Genomic DNA, 26,847 nt, shown 5'->3' on the forward strand with positions numbered 1-26,847 from the left:
TCAGTCATGTCTGATTGTTTGTGAACCCATTTGAGGTTTTCTTGGCAAAGATGCTGGAATGGTTTGCCATTTCCATCCCCAGATCATTTTCCAGATGAGAAAACTGAGGCTAACAGGTTAAGTGGCTTGTCACATAGCTATTAAGTGTCTGAGGTCAGATTTGAACTTAGGGAGATGAGTCTTCCTGGCTCCAGGCCTGGCACTGTGCCATCTATCTATCCCAGGTAAGAAGATAGTTTTAAACTAAATCATGGATTCAAATCCTCCATCTCCTATCTGCCATATAAGTGACTATAGGCAAGTCACTTAATCTCTCACTGCCAGGGACAATCATATAAAGATTATAAATTAGATGAGTTGAAAGTCTGCATTTGTAGCAAGAGTTCCACACTAAGAGTTCTGTCTACTAATAAAATCACAATTCTAGACAGGGAGACAGACAGACACAGACAGACAGACATAGAAAGATAGAGAGAGAAAATAACAAAAATCCCCCAAACCTTATACTTGTGTAAGATAGATGATGGTCAAAGATAATGTAATAAAAACTGACTAGTTACACTGTGATTTAGTGAATAAAAGACTAATCTAAAAGTTAAGGGCTCTTTGTCCAGGATTTTAGAGTGAAAAGCTGAGTTTGTTGCTAAGTTGTTTCAGTCACATCCAATTCTTCTTGACCCCATTTGGGATTTTCTTGGGAAAGATACTTGGGAAAGAAAGTGGTTGGCCATTTCCTTCTCCAGCTCATTTTGCAAATGAGGAAACTGAATCAGAGTTAAGTGATTTGCCCAGGGCCACACAGCTAGTCAGTGTTTGAGGTCATATCTGAACTCAGATCTTCTTGATTCTAAGGCCAGCACTTATCCATTACTCCATCTAGCTGCCCTGAAAAGCTGTGGGACCCTGAACAAATGATTTAATCTTGCTGAAGCTGAATTTCCTCATTAGTAAAATTAGAGGATTAGACCAATTTCTTAGATCTCTTCCACTTATAACATTCCATGATGATGGAGACAGCTAGATGGCTCAGTGAATTGAAAGTCAGACTCAGAGACAAGAGGTCCTAGCTTCAATTATGGCCTCAGACACCTCCTAGCTGTGTGACCCTGGGCAAGTCACTTAACCCCCATTGCCTAGCCCTTACCACTCTTCTGCCTTGGAACCAATCCTCAGTATTTATTCATTTTTTTTTAAACCCTTACCTTCCATCTCAGAATCAATACTATGTACTGGTTTTAAGGCAGAAGAGCGGTAAGGGCTAGGCAATGGGGATTAAGTGACTTGCCCAGGGTCAAATAGCTTGGAAGTGTCTGAGGCCAGATTTGAACCTAGGACCTCCCGTCTCCAGGCCTGACTCTCAATCCACTGAGCCACCAAGCTGCCTCCTGTAGTATTGATTCTAAGACAGAAGGCAAGGGTTATATATATATATTTTTAAAAATTCCATGATGATAAGGTTCCAAATATCTTTCTACAATTATGATGTCCTAGTGGCAGAGTGATGTAGTAGGCAAAGCACTAGAATTCCAGTTAGGGAGAAATGGATTTGCATTCTGCTTTACACATTGGTTGTATGACTCTTGGCAAGGCTCCTAACCTCTCTCAGCCTCAGTTTCCTCATGTGTAAAACTCGGGAAATAAGCCTGTCATCTTTACTTCACACAGCTGTTATTAAGACATTATAAATAAAGGATTTTAGAGATCTCCAAGTGCAATATAAATGTCGGTTATTGTTAGTACACAGATTGTTTTGATGCCTACTTTCATTTTAAAATCTTTTTTAAGCCATTCTTATTTTCCATCTATTAAAATTTCCAGAAGAAAGTATAAAAGTTTTACTGTTAAGCTACATAGGAGGCTATATCACCTTCCTAATCACATATATGATCCTTGAGTATAATCTTCAGTCATCAATGAAGAAAGAATCCCCACACCTCAAAACATGTATACAGAAAGTCAGCTTTGGAAAAAATACCTTATGACTACAGTGATGGATCAACACTAACCTCAATTCACCAGGAAATGTCATATATGGGAAGGAATTCTGGATTCCAACTAGACCTGGGTTTACCTGTCACTAGGAACCCTTGGGCAAGATATTTCACCTCTTTGGGTCAAGTTTCCCTTTCTATAAAGAAAGGGAATTATAAAAGATGATCTCCCAAGTTCCATTTCTAGTTCTAACAAATTTTGTCATCAGATTTATAGCGTATCTAAGTAACAGTTTTGGCAACAATGTTAGGTTGAAAATACAGATTTGAATGAAAACATCTCACCACTATCAAATCATATTTTTAGCAACACTGTTGATTCAAACACATTCTCACATTTTCTATTTTTTCTCTTTTTTTCCCACATGGATTATATTCTCTCTCTTTTTTTAACTAACTCCCTCTTCAACTTTGTCACAATACTTTCACTTGCCTGAAAGTTTTGGCACTATTTATACTATCAGTTTTCACATGTGCAATGAAATCACCACATCTCAAAAAAGTCAATTGTAATTTTTAAAGAATAAAAAGCATTAAATTGAAAAATGTTTGCATAAAGTATGCACACATCTATGGGGAATTCCTGTAACTATCACTTTCAACTTTTCATTTTAATTCACATTTGCTTGTATGTATGTATATTTTTAAACTCTTTTTTTTTAACCCTTACCTTCCATCTTAGAATTAATAATGTGTATTAGTTCCAAGGCAGAAGAGTAGTCAGAACTAGGCAACAGGGATTAAGTGTCTTGCCCAGGGTCACACAGCTAGGAAGTATGTGAGTCCAGATTTGAACCTAGGACCGCCCATGTGTAGGCCTGGCTCTCAATCCACTGAGCTACCCAGCTGCCCCTGTTTTAAAATTCTTGAGGAGATACTGACTCATCTTCACCCTAAGTTGGAACTATTCAACTACAGAAAAAAATTGGATTTAGGACTGAATGGTTAGCAAAGCCAATTTAAAAAAAATTTTTATTTAATTAAAAACTGAGATTTTTTAAATTAAAAACTGGGATGAGAAAGTCTCACTTCTACTGAGTAAATAGTGAATTGTCAAAAAATTTTAAGGATTTAAATTGTAATAATAGCTGGCATTTATAGAGTACTTTATGGTTCCAAAGTCTTTGACTGGTGCTATCTCATTTGATCCTCACAGCAGTTCTGGGAGGTTGGTACTACTATTATCCCCATTTTATAGATCAAGCAACTGAGGCTCAGAGTGATTATATGACTTGTTCAAGATCATAGAGCTATAAAGTATCTAAGGCACAATTTGAACTCAGGTCTTCCCAACTCCAAGTCCTACACTCTGTTCACTGCTCTACTTAGCTATTTTTCAACTCAATATTATAATTGTGTTTTGAAGTGCTAACTGACAAAATATAAATTTGCCAGCTTATTTACATAGACATTTACTTACTTCCTGCCTTTGGGGCATAGTCAATTTTATTTATTAATATCTCTGTTAAATAGCCACATTCTTTTTAAAGAAAGCATTGGAATAATGTCAAAATTAGCACAAATCAAATTGCAACAATATAATGTTAACATAAAATGGTCCTACTTTCCCATTTGTATTTCTGCAACATTTTATGTTCTCATGGAGGTTCCTTTTGGGTATAGATTAGACTTGGATGGCCACTAAGATCCCTTTCAACTCTCAAATTCTGTAATTCTAAATGTAATTCAAGTCATCAATGACATAAAAGAACTGGAAATGGAAAAAGTCCCTGTTGGTTTTTTATTGACAAAAGTACTACTAGACACTTCCTTCAGCCCTCATCTTCTGAAGTACCTCTTCCTGCCCCCAACTCTTTCCATGCTGGAATCCTTGTTTCTGTGCACAATTGTGGGCCACCAGCTCTGCTCTATAACTCCCTGCTAGTAGGAAAAGCTGGGGAGGAATCTACAGTTTAAGATGAGGGAAAGGAGAGTAAAACAGATGGCAATATATTTCAGGTACAACTTGATTTATTTTCTCACAGAAATATTGGTGCACATGGTGGTTAGGCTCTTTCTCAAATATTCAATTTCTAATATCAACGATTCTGGAGTTCTCTCCCAATGCAGACTGCCACCCATCCATATTTGTTCATCTTTTTACTCTTAAATATTTATTCCCATAAACTCACAGAGTAAACTAGTGTAGGATGAATGCCTTACCAGTTTTCTAATAATATTTCACTGTAGCTGTTTACCTGCCATCTCTTGTTTTTGCTGCCTGACCAGCCTATCTTGTCTTCTTATCTTTTATTCCTTGATGATGTCTTTTATTCCTGTTCTTTAGAGCATCTCGTTGGTTGTAATCTGCTCATACTTACCATACTACTTCTCCATTTTCTGTAGTATGACACTTATTTGTAGTCTTTGAAGACAATTATATCTCATATCTCACTGCCATGAAGTAGAGTGCTAGTATTTTTTAAAACAAGTCCTTCCTCTCAGGAGGATTTTACGGTCAGCAGAAAGTTTTGTGACTTCTCAAAACGAATCCAGGCATCTCTCCTTCTATTCAATTTTAGGCTTTCTGTTGATGGACCTGTCCATCATCAGTGCTGTATGTTCTAGATATATATACTGAGAGAAAAAATCTATAGAGTGTCCATCCAAATACTTGTTGAAATCTGGGCAAGAAATATATTTCATCTGCAGTATGGATGAATGGAAAGAGTACTTACTTGTTTTGAAATCCGATGATCTAGGTTCAAATTCTGTCTCTATCATTTACTGCCTGTGTGACATTGGCCAAGTCATTTAACTTCTTTGGTCCTCAGTTTCCTCACATATAAAATTTGGAGATTAGACTAAAAATGGCCTTTTCCTTCCAGGCCTAAATCTGTGAGACTATGATGGACCAAACTCCTCTGAATCATTACAAATCTTTTTCAGAAGGCTCTGCAATGTTTTGAGACTTGATGAAATCATCATGATATCACTGGCAAACAATATTAGGAGACCTTCCTCCAACACAGAAAATCTTTCTTCCATCTGTACTCTGTTCTGAATCTCCTCCGTCAGAGCAGTAAACACACATCTTTGACAAATACTATCTTCCCTATTTTATGCTTCATTTGATACTTATAATCAAAAGGTTGCTGAATGGGGTTCCTTACAGGAATCTTGAATAATTTTCATGTATGTGTGGGAAATGCCTTGTTAGGAAAGCTTATATAAGACATAATCATAACAAATAAGTACAATGGAATTGTACATTCTATATCTTTAAATGAAAAATGGTAAAGATATGTTCCACTGCTGAATATTACTTGTGAAAAATTGCTTGCTGCCTCCTAATAACCTCATTGAGAATGTCCTTATTTCAGTTGCCTTTTTTAATATTCCCCTCTCACGCACATATATAGTATCATCTCCTCTTTAAGACAATTTGTACAATGTTTCTTTAATGCCCTTACAATTGTGTTGCTCTGGCACAGATCTCCTCACTATGTACTTGGCCTAAGAGGGCAACTTTTCCTGTCTTCATTCTCTTTAATGCCATTTCTTCCTCCTCTAGAAGCACCTTCATGGCTACAATGGTGTGTTGGTTCCATTGTCCTTGGAGAAAACAGCTGCAAAAATAATTTTTGCAAATCTTTTCCATTTTTCTTCTCTTTATAATAATCTTCCTTCCATTTTCATTCTTGGATGACTTTAGTTAATTGGTTATCTTGCTGAATTTTCTTTAAATTGGTTTTACCTTCCCTATTTATTTCTGTTATAGGAGATAATACTGATTATAATTAGCCATCATCCTTCTTAAGATTTTACAAGCAAGTTTATATTCTAATCTGGTGTTGCCTTTGGCAGCCATCACTTTCTATTTGGCAGGCAGATGCTTGCTGAATAAGGCACTCTCCGTGGTCTTTTGGTCTCCATGTTATGGCAATTAAAATTATCATTGGTTAAATGTCTGCCATTATTTTAGATTTTAGTGTCAATGTTTTTTCTGTTATCCATTTCCATTTTTTAATTTTCAATGACTTGTTAAGATATTTCAATTGTTGTTTCAGTAATAAACATTTTTCATTATTATTCTTAATTTTTAGTACAAATATTGATCTTGATTGTGAATAACCTAGATCGCTAATTTCAAGAGAACTCAAATCAGTAAGAGGTTTTTTTTCCTATTTGTTAAAATATAATACATTTAATTCTTTATGGTAAACACCATATATTGTTATACTTCAAATATATCTGAGCTTTTTGGGGTTTGGGGGGACTAGCCTGGGAAATGAACTATCTTTCATAACATTTTTCCTATGGTAAAATGCATTTCAAATATTGAAAAATAACTTAAAGGCAAATTTCGGAATAAACTCTATTTAAAAATTAAGCTGAGTTTATAGGATATATCTTTAGTATATTGATTAATTAATTAATTGTTTTGAAATTGAGTGCCTATTCTGAGCAAGGCATAGCATTAAGTGCTGGGGACACAAAGACTAACATGAAACAAAGACCAGGGCTTTGTGTAGAAGATTGAACTTGAGCTCATCTTTGAAAGAAATGAAAGATTCTCATTAGTAGAGGTAAAGAAAAAGAACACTTCAAACACAAGGGACAGCCAGTGAAAGGGCACAGATGGGAGTTGGCAGGTCATATGTGAGAAAAAGCATGTAGGTCTGTATGACTAACAAAAGCAATGAAGGGACTAATTGATAAGCAAGTGCCTTGGAAATTCTTATTAATAATCATTCTTTAGAACTATCCTGAAGGTGCTGAACACATAGATTTCAGTATATGATACTCTTGATTGACTTAAATGCTGTTGAGGGGTAGCTAAGATGGATTTTTCTATAGTCTGGGATTAGGGACATTTAAATAAAAGATCAATAAAAAAAGAGAAAGAAGTTCCTTTGGTGGGGGAGGTGGGGAATGAAATAGGTCTCTATCTCACCCAAGCTAAAGCGTAATGGCCATTCATCGATCGATCTGCCTGGGAGCTTTGATTTGCTCCCTTTCTGACCTGAGACTGTCCGCCCCCTCTCAAAGCAGCCTGGTGGCCCATTGCTTCCAGAGGCTCACCCTACTGGTGCCAGATATAGTGTAGACATCCACCCAATTAGTTTTAGCCTCCTGCAGTACAGAACTCCCAAGCTCAAGTCAAATACACCAACCATAGCCTCCCCAGTAGTAGGGATTAGAGGTCTCTGCTACCATGTCTGGCCATAAAGTTCCTTTATTATATAGGATAGTTAAAATTGGAGGAGTATAATTGCAAATGATTTGAATAGTAGTGTCTGATTCATCGCTAACTTTCTGAGATTTCAGATAACAGCAGAATAGAAAGATCAAGACTGCCTCTCTGAATATCTACACTAAAACCCACATTAGAACTCTACCCCACTTAAAGCCAATATTCCTATCTTCAATATGCTAACACTTGAAGAAAACCTATACTAAGTATTCTTAAAGAATAAGCAAATGTTTTTTAAAATAACTTCACAATGAATTAAAGACACTGGGAAGAATAAATAAAGTCAGCAGATGATGGCAAATAATATTATGCAACAGAAAGTGTTTTAAACTTGAAATTAGGACATCTTTGTTCTTGTCTTGACTCTACCACTCACTAACTGTGTGACTCTGAGTGAATCACTTAATCTCTCTAGGGCTCAGTTTCCTCATGGGTAAAATAAGGCTAGGGGCTGCTAGATGATTTTAAGATCTTTTCCTGCTCTAATATTCTAGGATTTTAGAACCTAATATTATTTTAGTTACCCCAACAGGGTTACTCTTTCATTATAGGTTTTGGCATCACTCCCTGAGTATCTCAAGAGAGGGAATTACTGGAAGCTGGCAGATAATTACCAAGCTGGAGTGTCTCCACAGAGGAAGCACTATCTTAAGTTATCTAAAGGGTAAATCTGGCATTTACTCATGGGAACATACTGGTTATCCTCTCTTTGGAGAAAAGTAAGAGGCAGCTAAGGTGCAGTGGAAAGACAGTTAACTTTGTTGCCTAAGGACTCCAGCTCTGAACTGACTATCTGTATGACACTTGACCTCTCTGGACTCTCTTCTACAAAAATAAGAGGATTGGACTGATGGCCTCTTTCAGGCTTCAAACTTCAAAGCACTCACCTTTTTAATCTTTTTGATATCTGGATCTTCATCTTCCTGGTTGCCCTGGTATGGTCGCATTCGTTCCTTGGTTTTATTAAGAGCAACAATCTAAGAATCAAACAAAACCAACATCTTAGAATACTTCCTTCTATCTCACCACCCCTGGAGTGTCTCCCCTTTATACATAGAAGGATAACACCACTCAGACATTCCAGGAATTAAATTTCATCTAAAAGTCTGTCACTTGGACATGGATTGCACCATGGACAGGATTAAAGGAAGTAGAAGTGGGTATGTTCTGGAGCACAAAAAAGATCACCAACATGACCAATAATAATTGAGCAAAGACCTACTTCTCTTCCTCAAAGACGCAGCAAAATGCCAACACTTTTTTCTAATGAAAATGCTCTCTGAGCAGTACTTGGATCATGGTTCTTAAATCATATCTAGCTCTGTTATGCATGTCTTCTAATTCTTCAGAACGTCTACATTCAAGATTAAGAGTTTATTGGCCAAATGGGCATCATTTGACTGGAAGGGAGAAGGCTGATTCTTATATGAGGCTGTGGATGTATGCAATGCCTTCACAACATTCCCAATCCACTAAAGGAATTTTAGTCGCTGCCTGGACTCCACATTGATTCTATGGCCTGAGGAGCCTTGAAAATCTCAAACTTAGCTCTGTCTTGTATATATCCAAGTAATGAAGTGCTGTGAAAACACCCAGTTAGGCTCTCTCAGTTAAGCTTTAAAACAAAATATATTAATATGCAGCTCCATGTCAGATACATTTGGGACTCATGTGGGCCTGCTAATAAACATCAATTTAGACACCAGAAGTCCTTATAGGCCACCAAATGGCCCTACAGCCAATTTAATTAAATTCAACTGAACTCATGTTTATTATGCATCTGATATATAAAAGGCACTGTGCTAGATGCTGGAGATACAAAGGAAAACTGGTGTTCCCATAGGATCATAGAGCTGGAGCTGGGAAAGATCTCAAAAGCCATCTAGTCTAACCCCCTCATTTTATAAATGGGGAAAATGAGGCCCAGGGATATGAAGTGATTTGATCAATCAAACTAGGTAGGTCGTGGCAGGGCCAGGTTCTCCGAAGCCAGTCCTCTTTTGATTTTCATGCTTTGCATCCCAAGTACCTAGCACAGTGTCTTACTCATAGTAGGTGCTTATTATTTACTGAATAAATAGATAGGGCACAGGCCCTTGCTGTCAAGAAGCTTCTATGATTACTTAAGTAGATATGCTTTCACTATGTGGTAGATAAATGGGAAAATTGAGTCTTGGTAATGTATTCTAGTGATTATTGATTCCACAAGCAGTACTGACTACTTAAAATTTTTTGCTAGAATACAGGATACTGAAAACACACTGGGACATGGAAATACTGGGTAATAAATGTTTGGCACCAAGTTTATCGCCTAATGTAAATATCAACCTCTCCCACTGTCAGACAAGTATCTGTTCAAGCTTACTGCACCAAAAAAAGAAAACAGTAATTTTGCTTTAAATTATAGTGCCAGATATAGTCTTTTAAAAGGCAGGTTTGTTGTTTATTTTTTAAACTATATCAGATTTTGGTGCTTAATCAAGATGGCATCAACTCTAATGACATGGTGATCACAGACTGCAACTTATCACAACAGAAGCTATCACACATCACAGCTGGAATCAGCATTCACCATTGCACTACACAGCAGAGATGATACACTTAGAACAGCAAGAAAAACCCCTCAACAGAATTTGCAAGGCAGTGTTTTCACAGAAGGTCTGAAAGAAAAGAACAGAAAAACATTCTGCCATAATACTGAAGCCTACAAGTGAGCATCAGAGGGTTCTGAGATTGGTGAACTGAAACAGTTCAGCTACCCTGATTAGTGCATTTTTGGAACCCCAGTTTTCTTGTGGACATCCAGGGAGGGAGCAACCATATGCTAGGTAGGGCCGGGGAGTATTTTTTTTCTCTTTTCTTGTACAACTCAGAATCCCCAGAAGGGTGGGCCTCTTAGGTCACCATTGGGGCAGCATTAAAATGGAACAATAGCAGAACTTGGGTTGAGGCCAAATCACCCTAGCTCTGCAAGGCATAAAAACACTTCTTCTCCATCCCAAGAACGTCAGCCCCTTCCATGGCTGCATAGCCTGAGAAATTCACATGTCAAATGACCCTCTGCAGAGCCTTCTATCTATAAGGCAGAAGGGAGAATCATTCTTGCTTAATCCTTCAGCAGAAGTTGCAGTAACAATGCCAAATACTATCTCATACATTGGGCTCATTAGATTCAGGGAGGGAGGGATCTCTTTAATGTGATGTTGGATTCTTGCCTGATTATTTTTCTTTATTTTGGCTAAAATCATAGAGAGTCAAATAGAATGCTCTTGGAAGAATAAATCAGAATCCAAAAAACTACAGTCAACTCCTGATTATCTGCACTGATGGAGGGAAGCAAAGGCAAAATGAATAAACCAAAAACCCCAACAGATAGTCCAAAAGTCAATTCTATTTGGTTTCAAAATGTATTCGATGTACTGGTAATGTGAAGCACATTTACCCTACTGATGACAATTTGCTTAAACTAACATTGAAACTAGTTACCACTCAAGAGTATGTGGGGAGCTGTAGCCCACCAGTCTCTATGGAGCAGGGAGAAGCCAGAGTCTGAATTTCCTGAATTTCACCATTTCTGCTGGATAATCCTCAGGCTGATAATTATGAGTTGACTGCATAACAGTGAAACAATACAAAGCGACTGATTGACAGGCTGGGAAATACCTCTGATTTAAGCCTTTCAATTTCAGTATCTTGATCTTCAAGCTGATGTCGGAGTTGGTTAGCTGCAATTTTTTCTGTCTCTACGATCTGAACTAGATGGATGTACTTCTGCATTAATACTTCTCTCTCAATCAGAATGTCTGAATAACTTTAGAGAAAATTATACTATTAGACACCTAGATATTGTTTTAGTAATATTCCAAACATGGCATTTTCAAACATTTCATTTGTAATAGAAAACCAAGAAATCTCATTTATTTTGCTTTGCTCTCTTTTGCATCTTGTAAACATTTTCAGCATGCATTCACACTCTAATCATACTTGCTTAATTCCTTTAATGGTACATAAATCGAATCACCATTATTTTATATTTCAATAATTCAGCAAGTATAATTCCATTTACTGACTGCCTATAAAAATAAATTATACTATTTATGCCCTCAAGGAGATTATAAATTTAACAGAGACCCTAGTTTTATTTAGGCTAAAATACAGCACAAAAACAAAAGTTTTAATGTTTACATGCATATTATAATTACCATATTTAATAGGTATGATAGAGATATGTGTATATTTCTGCCTTTATATGAGAATAAAAGTAGAAATTTAAACTAAGTAGTCAGAGAACAATGGCCTTGCCTTCTTCATTTCTGACCTGGCTCAAATTCATTAAATTGATGCCAAGCCAAAGAAGATCTTGGAAATGTTTAACCCTAATTTAGATATCTGAAACCCAGAGGATCTGTGGGCAGATAGAGGGGCCTAAAAGACAATATTTTATCTTAGTTCAAAGCACTTTTACTGGCTCTTGTTAGCCAGGCGTGGGGGATATAACCAGAGCTCTCAGCCAACCTTATAAAGGCAGAGGTTCTAGTTATTATATTCCAGCATCCGGAGTTAAGTTACATGGTGGTGGCCCTAAAGAATTGGTGCAGAAGCTGTTAACAGGGGTTATAGTAGGCTGCCACCATGATATTATCTGAGAAAAGCAGATACAATCAACATTTACCTATAGATACTGAACTCAAAGGCAAACTGGTATAACAGTATCACCAGATGACATCAGTGGTCCTGAAGCAATGGAGGTATAAGATGTTCCTTTGCAAAAATGTCCTGACCCCACAAATTCTCTACAGCAACATGTTTCTCATGAAGGTCTCTCTATTTATAACCACTCTCCCTACTCAGGGTATGTTTATGGGAAGTATATACCCAAAGTTTATGGAAGGGAAGCTGTATTGTGACTTTACTTATTCTATTATTTCATTAAATGCCTTTGTTTTTAACTAATTGCGTCCTCTGAGTGACCAGAGTAAAAGTTAATACATTGGTTGGGGCTCAAGAACTATTCTGAGTGGACATATCCACTTGAACTTGAGCACAGCTATTCTGGAGGGGATAGGGTATGAAAGAGTAAGATGGGAATAGCCAAGGTGATATTCCAATAAAGAAGGCTATATACTTTCCACAGGTATCTACTAATACACAGAGAAACGGTTAATTGCCTAAGAGAAATGCAAAGTATTTTGAAACCCATTAACTTTACTCCCTCGCCAAACTGTAATTTTCTAAGAAGAACAAAAAAATTCACAAAGAATAAGGAAATGGCTAAATTTAAATTTTTTTTCTCTTTAACTCATTGTACATATTTGCTTCATTTTATAAACTCTGGGTGTTTCTTCTTCCTAATGTAAGAACTACTATTTTCTTTCCAAAACTAAGTGAATCACCCACTCACTTTGCCTGGTATTCCTTTTGAGTTAAACCCTATGGGTTAACAATTCATATCTATAACCTGGGCCTATGATAGTAAAGGAAAAAGATGATGGCATACTAAATAAATGGCTATTGATTACACAATTTGTGGCCCTTTGAATCTTGTCTCCATAACTATTTTCTATATTTAGTGTGGTCAAATTTTTTCCCAACACTCCAGCAATCACAGCTTTACAGATTCACCAAAGGCAATCTCCACTTCTTCAGGACTGCCTAGAGTTGGGCTAAATGATGCATCAAGTCCCTTTACAGATTTAAATGAACAAACTGAAGATGCTACAGCCAGAGTGAAACTCAAGAACAATGCACTGGTTCTTGAATTACAATTTTTGATTAATCACCTCCACGGTCTGAATTGATACTATAATGTTTATAAGTAAATATATTACAAGCTGTATATGTAGAGAAGTGAATGTTTCATTGGAGAATTTTTTTAAAAATTTTAGTTCTGTGTGATTATACCTTGTAAGAATGGCAAGGAACACATAAGGAGGGAAAAGGAGTGATAAGTGGCAAAAAGAAACAAAACAAAAGAACACAATTGTCTAACAAACTTGGCACTTGGGTTCCCAATAAAGTGGTGGAATCTGTGTCCAGAAAGCTCTTATTCAAATGAATACTGAACATTTACTAAAAATAGGCAATGTTTCACAAGGAAAGATTTTTTTTCAGTCCTGCTTTTTTTTTTAGTGGAATTTTAGTACAACTAATTAGGCAGTCAGAGAAGTAAATTACTCTAGCAGTATCTCTATTTCCTAGATTATCATTCCCCCAACTTAAACATTCTATTTAATGAGAAAATTTAAAATCCAAACATTTTGCCAAGTCTATTCATTTCAGTTCAAATGCAAAATGCAGGTGTCATCTATGTTTATCTCTGCTTTACAGGGAAGAAAAATGAAATCAAACTGGAAAAAATCACTTAATGGGGGACCAAACCAGAATCCTCCTGTCAAAATCAATAGATGGTACTCTGTGGTCTTCTTCTTGTGAAGTCGTTTTTTTAGTCCTATCTGACTCTTCCTTACCCTATTGGAGGTTTTCTTGGCAAAGATAATGGACAAGTTTGTCATTTTCTTTTCCAGCTCATTTTTTACAGATGGAGAAACTGAAGCAAAGAGTGACTTGCCCAGGTTCACACAGCTTGTAAGTATCCGAAGCTCCATTTGAACTCAGGTCTTCCTGACTCCAGGCCCAGCACTCTATCTATTGGATTTTGCCTCCATAACTACTTTCCACATTTTGTATGGTCAAATGAACAATCTTTGTTGTTTTTGGTGCTGCCTAGCTGTGCCCCTATCTGTGGTCTACTTAATCATTCAGACTCAAACCAACAAAACCCCAAAATACACCATATATAAGAAATTGGAGTCATAAGTGTTAAAGATTTCAGAGTGAAGACACTGAATCCAAGCATGGGCCTATATCTTTTTTGCTTTTTAATAGATGGGAAAAATTATATTAAACTTAACAAGAGGATTATTTTCTAATGTGTAATGTCACCAATTCTCATTCTATTTAATTTAATCAGAAAAGTATTTGAATTGATGTATGAAACTAATAGTGATAGGAACTTGAGACACTACCAAAATTGGAAAGTATAGGCATGTAATAGAGGATATGAGAAATAAAAGATACATAAATTCAAGTTTTTGCTCGAATTTCACTGAGAACATCATACTAGACCAGTGCCCATCTAATATTCTGACACCAGGAACAATAATAACAGAAGTAATAGCAATAATAACTCAAAGTTATGTAGAGTTAAGACAGTTTCCTAGTCCTAGTAAACACAGCTATTTTGCCCCAAACTAGTGTGTGATGGTGGGATTTGTAGGAGTAATTACTCATTCCTCTTCCTCCCACACTATTGTTATTGCTTTCCTCTTTTCCTGGCTTCCAGACTCTTTATCAGCTCCTCAAATACTGAATCAATAATACTCATTAAATGATGAATTATTGTCAAGGACTGTTCTGGGTGCTTATTGACTCTATCCCTACCCCCACTTATCACCAATATCAGTTTGTTCTCTGCCTATTGGGCTTTCCTTCCTACTCACAATTTCATAAAAACTCTATAACATTGTTTCTTGGTAAAGTAGCAATATGGGTCAAAAAGTCTTACAAAAGGAAAAATCTGAAAACCACCAAGTTTTCCCACAGAAGAGGATTTAATTTTTCCCTTTTACTGGCTGATGGATAACTTCATTACTTAAAACTCTGATTCTAGGTTTAAGATACAGTGTTGTGAATATCTCTTCCCCTCCTAGCAATATAATGAAAAACGGACAAAATGCCATATTAAGAAGTTGTAAAGAAAGTCAGTAAAGCCAAATTCAATTTAAAACATCAAATTTATCCCTTTAGGACAATGAAATTTTAAGGAATGTTTCCAGAAGCAAACATATATTTCACAACATTGTGCAGCAGAGCTGATGAAAATGATTTTAACATAATAGTTGTTGATTTTCTCCCTCACTCTTAAGACTTCTTTTTTTGCAATTGTACATAAATATAGATTGGGAAAAGTCTCTTAAAATTCTCCTGGACTCTGAGGGAATAATATATATAATCACAAAGAATTAACTAGAAGTTGAGTTGAAAGGGAATATGCAGAGATTAAAATGCTGCACAGTTGTATTTTATTTCTTTTCTTTCATTTTTTGTATTCTTGCATTTTTCCAGACTGCATGTCAGTTAATTATGCTTTTTAATATTCCTTTTCTGACATTTTGTGATCCACATTATCTATCTCCCTCCTAATCTTCTCAAGAAGGCAAGTAATATGATATAGGATGTACATATATTATCATATGTATATCTTATTTCTATGAGTGAAATTTATAACAGAAAGACAGCTGGATGACCCATAGCTATAATGTGATACAGCTGCCTCCAATGGTATTAATAAATTGGATTTTGCAAACATATAGCCCCCAATTACAAACCCCTAGTATGCTATGAACTGTCCTATATTCTCAACTACTTAATATAAATTTTCACAAAGTTATATGAGACAATAAATTGGGTAAAATTATCTAGAAAATATTTTTGTGTGTAAAAGGCCCTGAGGACAGAGCATCTAGGTAGCACAGTGAAGAGAGCCCCAGGCTTGGAGCTGGGAGGACCTAGGTCCAAATCCATCCTAATATACTTCTAGCTGTTTGGTCCTGGTCAAGTCATTTAACTGACTGAATAGACCTTGTTGCTTTCAGAAGGTAAGAATTTTTTTTTAAAGACACTGAGGATGTTTGTCTAGAAAAGTTTGGACAAGATGAGTTATGGAAACAAAGTGAGGGACAGATTGGTTATTACATTTGTATCACTTAAATTATAAAAGACCTTTAAAAAAAGCCTTCCAGTGCATTGGGTAGTCTCTGGAGCACCAATGGAAAGGCATGAACAAGAATCACACAGAATACTTGTGCAGATGGATTGTGGCCTATACCAATGGAAAGGATAATTCAATTGATTAGGCCATTGATTCATTCGAGTATTGAAGAATTAGGATTGGTACAAAAATTTTAATCACACCTCTCTTTCTTAGGGCTAATAAGAAGTATTACCGAGAGAAAACAAAGTTATTAAATACGATCACTTCCAGCCTAATCAGATGACCCAGCTTATTGTTCTTGGGTAAAATTAAAAATTTAAGTGACAAGGGCTATGTCTCTTTTTGCCTCTCATTTATGCAGACTGTTTCCTAAGCACTAACAGTGTGCCTAGAACTATTCTAAACACTCAGTGATAGCAGGAAAAGAAGGTAGTTCTTAAGCGATTCCAGAGAGAGAACAAACACACAAAACAACTACAGAATAAAAGCTTGAATAACTATAAGATGGTGTCATGGATATAATAGCACATTTAGAGTTGAAAGACCCAATTTGAAACCCCACTTCTGGTGCTTATTCCCTATGTGACCCTGGGAAAATTCCTGGAAATGACCTTGAAGGTCATAGGGTCCAACATTTTCCTTTTACAAATGAAAAAATTAAAGTTTAAAAGCTTACCTTGCCCGAGGTTAGAATTTTTAAGAACTCTTCCAAATCTAAATCTAACAATAATAATATCTTGCATTACTTAAGGTATATGTCAGTTGACCAAGAGTTTGTAATATAGATTACCTCATTTGATCCAATGATTCCATGATGTAGGAAAGACTAATATTATCATCTTCATTTCATATATGACAAAACCGAGACTGAAAAAACACAAGTGAATTTTCTGAGACCACTACTAGTAGAAAATGGACTTGAATCTAGTGTCCCTTACTCCTAGCCAAGTATTCAGGGGAAACAATGGAAACCAAGAGTTGGCAGAATTTGGAATTTGTGGAAGATTAAGTTTTGAAGGCATTTTTGAGCCAAGTTTTAAAGGATGTAATAATACACATGGATGGGCAGAGAGGCCAGAGAAAGTATAGTACTTCAGATAGTGATGTGACTCAAACAAAGATAAAAGGGGCAGAAATTGGCAAGAGGCATATGAGGGTGACAAGCAAGTTTCTTTTTTCTTTCTAGGGCATTATTTCCATGAAAGAAACATTATTTTAACTACAGATAGTACTAAAAATAATTCACATAATTTTTAAACATTATTAAATGAGGACAATGTCTTGGGTTATTACTTGCTACAGGTCAAAAAATTCAGAACACATCTCATACTCAAATTTACAAGACTGGAAAATAACCCCTAAAACAGAGTCAAATCAAGGAGAAATTTTTTAAAAGAACTCATTTTCATATAATGGAATTTGTGGCCTGTAAGAAAAAAAGAATTCTAAATTTTCTTTCATCACAGTATATTAGCACATCAAAGGAGAAAGCATTGCTATATTAAATAAGCAACATTTCAATTTCTAGCTATATGATATGAATAATAATATGGGGTAAAGTCACTATAAGTAGTTGTATGGTTTTCCCCCCTACCTTTGTAGTTTTACTATTACACATTGTATGGGTAAACATGACTTTCTAATTTGTGAGAGGTTTCTTCATGTAAAATCCACAAAGAAATGACTAAAGAGAGATTATGTCCTCTGTGTCCTAACACTCAATACTTTTAGTTATGATGAATCTTTCTCTATTTAAAGCATGAAGAGTGAAAGTACAATGGTTTGTTTTATGAAATTTTCTCCAGCTGCTATGTTTGTGCTCTGGGGGGAAAAAACAGTGAGATGAAAATTCCAGCTCTATTAGTAGTTAACTATGAGGCAAATTACTTTTACTTCTGGGCCTCAGTTTCCTCAAGAAAAGGAATTCTCAAAGAATAAAATCATAGAATTGGAGCTGGAAGTGACCTTAAGGGTCACAGAGTTCAGCACCATTGTAAAAATGAAAAAACTAAGGCTTAAATGGCTTAACTTGCCCATAAAAAATGGGGTTGGCATTGTTCTTCAATCTTCAAAGTTCTTCATGTTGGATCAATTCTTTGTTGTTATAGTGCTCTCAAAAGAGCATTGATCCTTAAAAGCAGATGATATTTCTCTGGAGCCGCCCATGTCAGTGTTGTATCCCATCACCTAATGCTGTTGGGTCATTATTTATTTTTCAGGTTTCTCTTAAAATTTTCCTGATTTGCAAATGCTGACCAGGTACTCTAATGCCCCCTTTCCTCTTTTCTTCCTTCTGCTTTCTGATACTCTTTCCTGTTTTGGTCTGGCATGTACCTGTAAGACATGCATCTTTAGTCCAGGTTGGTACAGCTCGTTAGGTCATGTGCCTGTCTCTTTACCCTTCCAACTATCATGTCCACCTTCTTCCTTGAGTTTCCATGGGTCAGTCCAGCCTGTCTCTTTATCCTTCCAACAATCATGTCCATCTTCTTCCTTGAGTTCCCGTGGGCCAGTGAATTCAAACGAATACAGATAGAATCTGAGAAATGCCAGGGAGCTACACGGCTCCTTAGTATCACCCTTGTCCCCCCAACTATTCTGGATTCATCTGTCGAAGGAAGTACATTGTGCCCATCAACTCTGCTGCCCTCTTTAAGGGATGTGAGTGGTAGGGTATGGGTTCCATAGAACCCTTAACTCCTCTCAGCCTGGAGGACATCTGAATTGTCAGCATTTAGGTATTTTCATCCCTTCCCCTTTTATTAAAATGTAATTTTGTCTTCCAAAAAAACTAAGCCCAATTTGTATTTACCTACTTTGTATATATTTGTATTTATTCACTTGAATAAATGTATCTATTTATATATGTACTTCTTATCTCCTCCATTAGAATGTGAGCTCCTTGTGAATAGGGATTATTTCATGCTTTTCACTCATATTCCCATTGCCAAGCACAATAGAGGGCACTTGATAAATATTTATACATTGATAGGTTGACATGCTAAATTGAGCCACATATACTTTATATGGGAGGGAGGGTAGAGTTATTCTTGCTATTCCTTTAATGAAAATTGAAAAGCCTGATTTGGGGTTAAACCTTTGATCATAGTCTTTCTGTGGGTTATAGGAGTGAGATCTAGTGTTGTATAAAGTCAGCAGGTCCCAAACTTTTAGAGATGAAGAGTTATGTTGATACTCCCCTCATCCTCCACAATCACCCCAGAATAGAGGTCTTGAGAGTCTGAGAGAACCAGACAGCTGACAATCCTAATTAAAAAGAGATTCAGAGTCAACTTCCCCTCACCCTTTTGGTATCTCACTCTATAATTTCACAGAATTAGAGACTCTCAGAGACAAATGGAGCCTCAGAGGCCACTAAGTCCAACCCAATAGCAATATTTTCTACATCATCTCTGAACAAGTGGTCATCCACCTGCTGTTTTAAATTTTTTAGTAAAGCGAAACCTACTACTATTAAGATAGCCCATTCTACATGTGGACTATTCTATTGGCTAAAAGTTTTCCTTCTGTTAAGCTAAATTCTTTCTCTATGCAACTTCTACCCACTATTCTAAGCTTGACCCAAGGGAACTAAGAAGTCTAATTCTTCTTATAATGGTAATCCTCCAAATGCTTTAAGACTGTGATCAATTCTCCCTTGCTAAGCTTCTCTTCTATGATAAATGTCCTTAATTTATTCAACCAATCTTTCTATTACATGATCTCAAAATCTATCACTTTTCTTTGGACATTTTCCAGAGTCCAATGCCCTTCCTAGAGCATTGCACTAAGAAATTATTGTAACATTCTATATTTGCTAAGACAAAGGGAAAATATAGGAGGACTTATCCTCTCCCAAATCTGGGACACCATGCCTCACTGAATACAACCTAAACGCTCATTAGATTGGGGTAGGGGGAGGGTTAGGAGTAGGGGGGAGAAATGGGGCCAGGGGAGATCAGCCATGCTGCACTGAGCTTGTAATCCACTAAGTTCCCCAAATCTTTTTTCGTGTAAACCATCTAGCTGCCTATTCTGCTTTGCATTCAATCTCTTCAGTCCAAATGTCACTTTACACTTATTTTTATTAAATTTCATATTATTAGAATCAATCTATCATACTAGTTTATCGACTACAATACAACTTAATGGTTTTTAAATTGTCATCTATTATAACATAACCTTAATTGTATTATAATTTACAATTCTACCACAATATTCCCTACCACAATATTCCCTAGCTTCATGTCATCTGCAAAGATGATAAACAAGCTGTTGATAAAAAAAATTGAACAAGATAAAAAAAATGTTCCAGAAGAATAACTCACCAGAGTCCTCCCTTCATGCTAAAATTGACATTTTAGCGCTACTCTTTGGGTCTGGCCATTCAATCAGTTCTGAATGCTTTGAACCATACTGTCATCTCATCAATGTACATTTTGCATAAGGATAAGTCTAAGATATTTAATCAAATACTTCACCTAAATCTAAGTTAATTTTATGGTGCATACACATGTAATATATATACATATATATATATATACATTTATTTATTTATTTATAAAGAAGGTCTCTGTGTGTCTCTGTGTGTGCACATGCGTGCACATGTGTGTATAAAATTCTCCTGAATGACCGGTTTAGGAAATAGTCTTGATTAGCCTAATTAGCTCCTGATTAAATTATGCTATCTCTTAGTAATAGATACATTGTTTTCTAAATAATTATAAACTATTCATTTAGCAATATAATCCAGAATTATGCAAAAAAATCAAAATCATATTAACAAACCTAAGTTTGCAAACTCAATCCTCTTCCAATTTTTTTTCAAATCAGAACATTTGCCTATATCTAGTATTCTTTGTTCTCAACGGGTGCTCACTGAATGTCTCAGTAATCACCCCATCTAAACAGTTTGTTTAGACCCAGTGATTTGAATTCATCTCATATAGATAGGTTCTCTGTTATCATCTCCTTAAATATCTTTAGTTTTACATGACAGACTTCTCTACTAGCAGCAATGTAAGGATCCAGAGCAAGGCTGAGGCACTTATGAGAAAGAAAACTAGCCACATTCAGAGGAAGAACTGTGGGAGGAGAAACACGGAAGAAAAACAACTGCTTAAACACATGGGCTGATGGGAATATTATTGGGGATGTAGACACTAAACGATAACTCTAGTCCAACTATCAATAATAAGGAATTAGGCCTTGATCAACAATACATGTAAAACCCAGTGCAATTGTGCGTCATCTAAGGGGGTTTAGAGGGGTTTGGGGGAGAGGGAAAGAGCATGAAATATGTAACTAGGGGAAAATATTCAAAATAAAAACTTAAAAAAATATATCCTTGGTTTTAACTCTTTGTTAATCATTTTTGTTCTGTTCTTCCCAAGCTGATATGTATTTTCCTTAGTAGGAAAAAAAAAGAGGTGAAATAAGAGTTGAGCAATTCAGACTTCTTTATCTGCTATTAACATTATCACAAGTAGAGTTAGTGGACACTACAAGGATAGCTAATATAATTCAGCAAGATATGGTAACCAAAAAAGCTAATGAGATGCTGGACTAAATGAAGATAAACATAGCTTCCCAAGGGTAAAAAAAAGTTATAGGTCTAATGTAATCTGTCCTGGTCAGACCAAATAGTGAGGACTTTGTTCAGTTCTGGGCACATTTTAGAAAAGATACTTATAAGCTGGAGAGCCTCCAATGAAAAGCAACCACAACGTGAAAGGCCTTGAGTACATGCCATGACAGGATCAGCTGAAAGAATCTGGGATGTCTAGCCTGAAAAAGAGAAAGCTCAGGGGGGATATCATAGTTTTCTTCAAGTACATGAAGGGCTGTCATTGGGAATGGGTCAATCAACAGGCATTTAATAAGTAGTTACTAGGCACCAGGCACTGTGCTAAATACTGAGGATACAAAGAAAAAAACCAAAACTGTCTCTGTCTTCAAGGATGTTATACAGTTGGAGGTAAGAAAACATGTTCATAAATAGGCACCCACAACATACATCCAGAGTAGCTGAAATGTAATGTGAAAGCAGGAGTCCTTAACCTGGGGTCTCTGAACTTGTATTTCTTAAAATCCAGATGCCTTTATTCAGTATAATTGTTTGTAATCCTATGCATGTCATTTTATTCATTTAAAGACTTCACCAGACTGCCAAAAGTGTCCATGATTCAAAAAAAAAAATTCAGAAACCTTTGATTTAGAGGGAGAGGTAGTGGCATATGGAAATGAGGACAGGGAAAACTCTTCCTGCATAGGGTGGCCTCTAAGTACTGAAGGAAGCCAAGAATATGAAGAGGTGGAAGTAAGAATGGAAATTATTTTGGACATAGAGAACAGGAAGTACAAAAGCAAAAGACAGAAGATGGAATATCTTGTGTGAGGAAAAGGGAGTGTGTCCCTTCCACTCGGGAGCAATGTATAAGAAGCCTGGAAAGATAGAAAGGAGGTAGATTATAAAGGATTTTAAATACCAAATAGAGGTCTTTATATTGATACTGGAAGGGTAGCTAGGTAGCTCAGTGTATAAAGAACAAAGTCTGGAGACAAGAGGTCCTAGGTTCAAATGTGGCCTCAGATACTTCCTAGCTATGTGACCCTGGGCAAGTCACTTCACCACAATTGCCGACCCCCTTACCTCTCTTCTGCCTTGGAATGATACTTAATATTGATTTTAAAACAGAAGTTAAGGTTTTTTTAATTGATCCTGGAGGTAAAAAGGAACCCTTGGAGATTTTAGCAGGTGTGATGTTTGAGTCTGACATGGTCAAACTTGCACTTTAGGAAAATCTCTTTGGCAGCTTTGTGGAAGATAGAATGAAATTGAGAGGGAATTGAAGAAGGGGAGACCAATTAGAAGGTTACTGAAATATTCTGCATGAGAAGTAATGAATGACTAAACTAGGGTGTATCTGTGTGAAGTAAAAGGATACATATATATATATATAATGGATATATATAAAATGATATATATATAGATATATAGATATAATGTTTTAGAAGTAGAAACAAGAAAACAAGATTTGTCAACAGAAATATTTGTAAACAAGGTTAATATCAACATTATAAACCTAAGTGACTCTGAGGACATGGTGCCACTGGCAGTAATAAGGAAGTTAAGAAGATGGTTGGGTTTGGGAAGAAAGAAAGATAATAAGCTCTGATTAGTTTGTTGGCTTGCTTTTCCAAGAGAAAATTACTTTATTTGATTTGGTAGCCATAGCTTACGATGCTCTGTTTACTGAAAGTTAGCATCACAGCCATTCATTCTGATAACACCGCAAAAGCATTTTGACAAATCCCAAAATAGTAATCATCTTCCTCTTATATAATTAACAAATGAAAAATTACTAGTGATAAAGAAACAAGGTTCTGGTGATCACAGACTTCTTTAGATACTTAATAAATGCATGTTGACTGACTGATTCAATTATGTTTTTAGATTAAATTAGGGTGGGGTTCTGTTGGTTTTCCATTTCTTTTTTCTTTTTTTTTTTTTTTTTTTGCAGGTCTCAGTTAGGCTCCTTTATTTGCAAAATTGCACTGCTATAACAATACCTCACTGAATTGCTCCTGCACTTTGATGTCATCCCAGTTTGGGTCACATCTTAGAAATGCTTCATCTTAGTGTCAGGAGCCTGAACTGCTACTAGTACCTTGGTTGGGATCACTGGAACTCCTGGCAAGAAATTTCAGCCTTAAAAGATTAGCATTAATCTCACTATGGAAGCCATCATTAATGGAACAACCAAGAATTTGCCCAAGAGTTGAACCTCTGTTAATCTTGCTCAGTTACTGGTAGTTACTGGGGGTCGCTCTACTGGCTGCCTAGGGGAAAGCAAGAAGGAAATGTAACTACAGATGATCAAGCTGCTACTGGAGGGTAGGCTGCCATAGTTACCCAAGATGAAGTTCTCATTGGAGATTTCTAGCTGATTTGGGGTGGAAGGGTACCCAATGGTACCCCCGATGGGGGTATTGACTCCTGCTTCAACATGGAATCTCAGCTCCTGGGTACAAATGTCCAGAGGAAGTACTAGTAAGCTCTATTTTGGACGTCATAGTTGAAATACTAGTATGAAAGATCCAATAAGCAGCTGGGGATATGAGACTGTGTAGCTCAGCACAGAGATTAGGGCTCAATCTGGGAACCATCCACATAGAAATAATTCAACCCATGGAAACTGATAAGATCACTCAGAGGCCAGAACTAATGAACAATAGGTGGAAGCTGCAAAGATTTAAAGTTAGGATCCATGTCAAGAAAAACTTCCCAATTTAGTTAGCCAAAAGTGATATGAGCTGCCTTGGACATAATAGGCTCCCTTTCATTGTGGCTTTAAGGATTGGGGTGAGGATTACATTTTAGGTACAGGCTGGACTATCTGAAAAAGAAAATTCTTTCTAAGTCTGAAATTCTCTGATTTCTATGAAAAAAGAAGCACCCCACTAAGCTTTTCATTTTCTTTTATAGAAAGGAAATGAACTTGCACTCCATATATACAAAAATTATAACTTATCAATGGCCAAAATATAAACATAGTGTATTCTCTCTGTGTTACTTATAGGTAAGTCTGGCAACAGTGGTCAGCAATATTCATTATAAACCTAGAACCAAGAAGATAGATAGGAATTTTGTGTAGCAATAACAAGAATGAAATAAAGAAAACGCCTCAACTAAGCTAGTAGCACTGGGACTGAAGAAACAAGAATAGATATAGACATAATAGGTATCTAGAAATACGTGGTGATTGATTAGATTAGAGAAGACGGACATATATCTATATGTTCTTTCACTTGAATAGATGCCTCAAGGCCTAGCTTACTACTTTCCACTTTCCTGGCATCTCTTAGAAGGAAGTTGACCATTCTCTTGAGTTTCTCTGGTGCTTTCAGGCAAGACATAATTAAAGAAAGACCAATTAATCATAATATACCTGACCAAGATGACGGATATTTAATAGCAAATATTTTCTTAAAATTGATACTATTACTTCTATAAGCAATAGTAACATTCAAGCAAATCATATAATGATTTTTCAAATTAATTCCAAAAAAAGGAAGAGAGAGTTCTACCTGGCTTGATGAATGGCATCCATCCACTCCTTACCCTCATGTTCTTCTTCACAACGGAGCTCCAGGGGTTTCTGACCTTCATGACCAAAGAGAACAGTGAAGTAATACTAAAAAAGAAAAAAAGGGGAGGTTATTTTTAGAGATACTATAATTATAACAGTAGGAATATATATTTACTAAATGTATTAAAGACTTCAATAAGCAGGATAGTTTCAGAAAAATATGGGAAGACATATAACTGATGCAAAGTGAAGTGAGCAGAACCAGAAGAACTATATATATATATGTAACAGCAATATTGTATGATGGTCAATTATGAATAACTTGGCTATTCTTAGCAATTCAATTATCCAAAACAATCCCAAAGAACTTATTGTGGAAAATGCTATTTACTTCCAGAGAACTGAAGGTGTCTGAATGCAGATCAAAGCATACTATTTTTTAACTTCATTTTCCTTGGAGACTTTTTGGTCAGTGTCTTCTCTCACAACATTGGCTAATATAAATATATGTTTTGCATGACTACATATGTATAATCAGTATTAAATTGTTTGCCCTTCTCAACAAGGGTGAAGGTGGAGAGGGAGAGAATTTAGAACTCAAAATTTTTAAAAATGAATGTTAAAAATTTTTTAACATGTAACTGGAAAAAATTTAGTTTTTAAGAGATTTTTAAATCTACTCTTCCATAAAATTTTCAGCAACCCCAAACCTACTTGAAGATGATTTTATACCATAAGCACATGATGTTTCATATAAACAATGTCACATCTTGACACAGTGATATTAACATAATGAAATATTAATATATCTATTTATACAGTTGTCAGAAGGTAATATAAAGAACTATCATATATGTGGAGGTAAATCAAAGTTAATAGGATACTGACCATTCATAATTTTTCGATTCACTTCACAAATTACTTTCTTCCCTCATTTTACATGCTCAAGATATATATAAGTCATATAAATGAAAACATTCACAGAATCAGAAAGCTGAAAGGGACCTTAACAATTGTCTGATCCCACTCTGTCATTTTACAGATAAAGATGGTAAAGTTCATAGAGATGAAGGGTCATTTACAAGTAGCAGGGTTAAGCTTTGACCGAATATCTTCTGAGTCTTTCTACTCCATGTCCAGGGTTTTAACACCTCTCCTATATCTCCTCTACTTTACTGATTTGCTTACCTGATTCTTCATAGGTTGTGTGTGTGTGTGTGTTTTTTTTTTTAATGAAGAGTCAAGTAAGCAAAGCTTAGCTTGGTCAAATTAACACGAACTTAAATCATTCTGTTCAAATTCATAGGATTTTTACTCTGCTGGATACTACCAACATTTCTATGCATTTTTCATACCAGAAGCAGAGCCAACCAGGCTGAAGTAACTACCTCTGAGACAATGGTCTTCACCCCTTTCCAATGCTCTCTCAAGTCATCTGTTCAATCATACCTGCCCAGCCTGATTTACCTTGCCAGAATAGATCCCAATCACAATTAGTTCTTTACTTTGACCTCTCCCCAAAGTAAAAGTATTGCTTCTCTATCTCATTAATTGTGCTATCATAAGTTTCCTCCCAGAGAATGACTCATCTCATCCATTCATACTCACTAATCATTTTAAAGATGGAGAGAACCAAGGTACAAAAAGTTTAAATAATTGTTTCTTCATGATGGGAATACAACTTTTGGGGTTCAGAACAATTCCAAATTTAAAGGGAGATTTATTCAACCTACTATCCAGAAAAGGGGGAAAATTGGGAAATTTAAATAAATCAATAAAACATCAAAGGAGTGT

The 26,847-nt window shown here is 36.1% G+C and overlaps 1 protein-coding gene across 3 annotated transcripts in view; it reads right to left on the bottom strand.

Moving 5' to 3' along the window:
- The window catches only part of RASGRF2 (Ras protein specific guanine nucleotide releasing factor 2), a 337,564-nt gene that overhangs the window by 201,978 nt on the left and 108,739 nt on the right, over positions 1-26,847 (bottom strand). For all 3 annotated transcript variants that reach the window (XM_044662962.1, XM_044662957.1, XM_044662951.1), the window contains exons 2-4: positions 25,052-25,158; positions 10,852-10,999; positions 8,076-8,165 (exon numbers count right to left, since the gene is read on the bottom strand). In XM_044662962.1, the coding sequence (XP_044518897.1) occupies positions 8,076-8,165; positions 10,852-10,999; positions 25,052-25,158 (345 nt within the window). The remainder of the gene's footprint in view (positions 1-8,075; positions 8,166-10,851; positions 11,000-25,051; positions 25,159-26,847) is intronic.

Source organism: Gracilinanus agilis, chromosome 1 (assembly GCF_016433145.1).
Source record: "Gracilinanus agilis isolate LMUSP501 chromosome 1, AgileGrace, whole genome shotgun sequence".
In the NCBI taxonomy this organism is placed as follows: Eukaryota; Metazoa; Chordata; class Mammalia; order Didelphimorphia; family Didelphidae; genus Gracilinanus; species Gracilinanus agilis.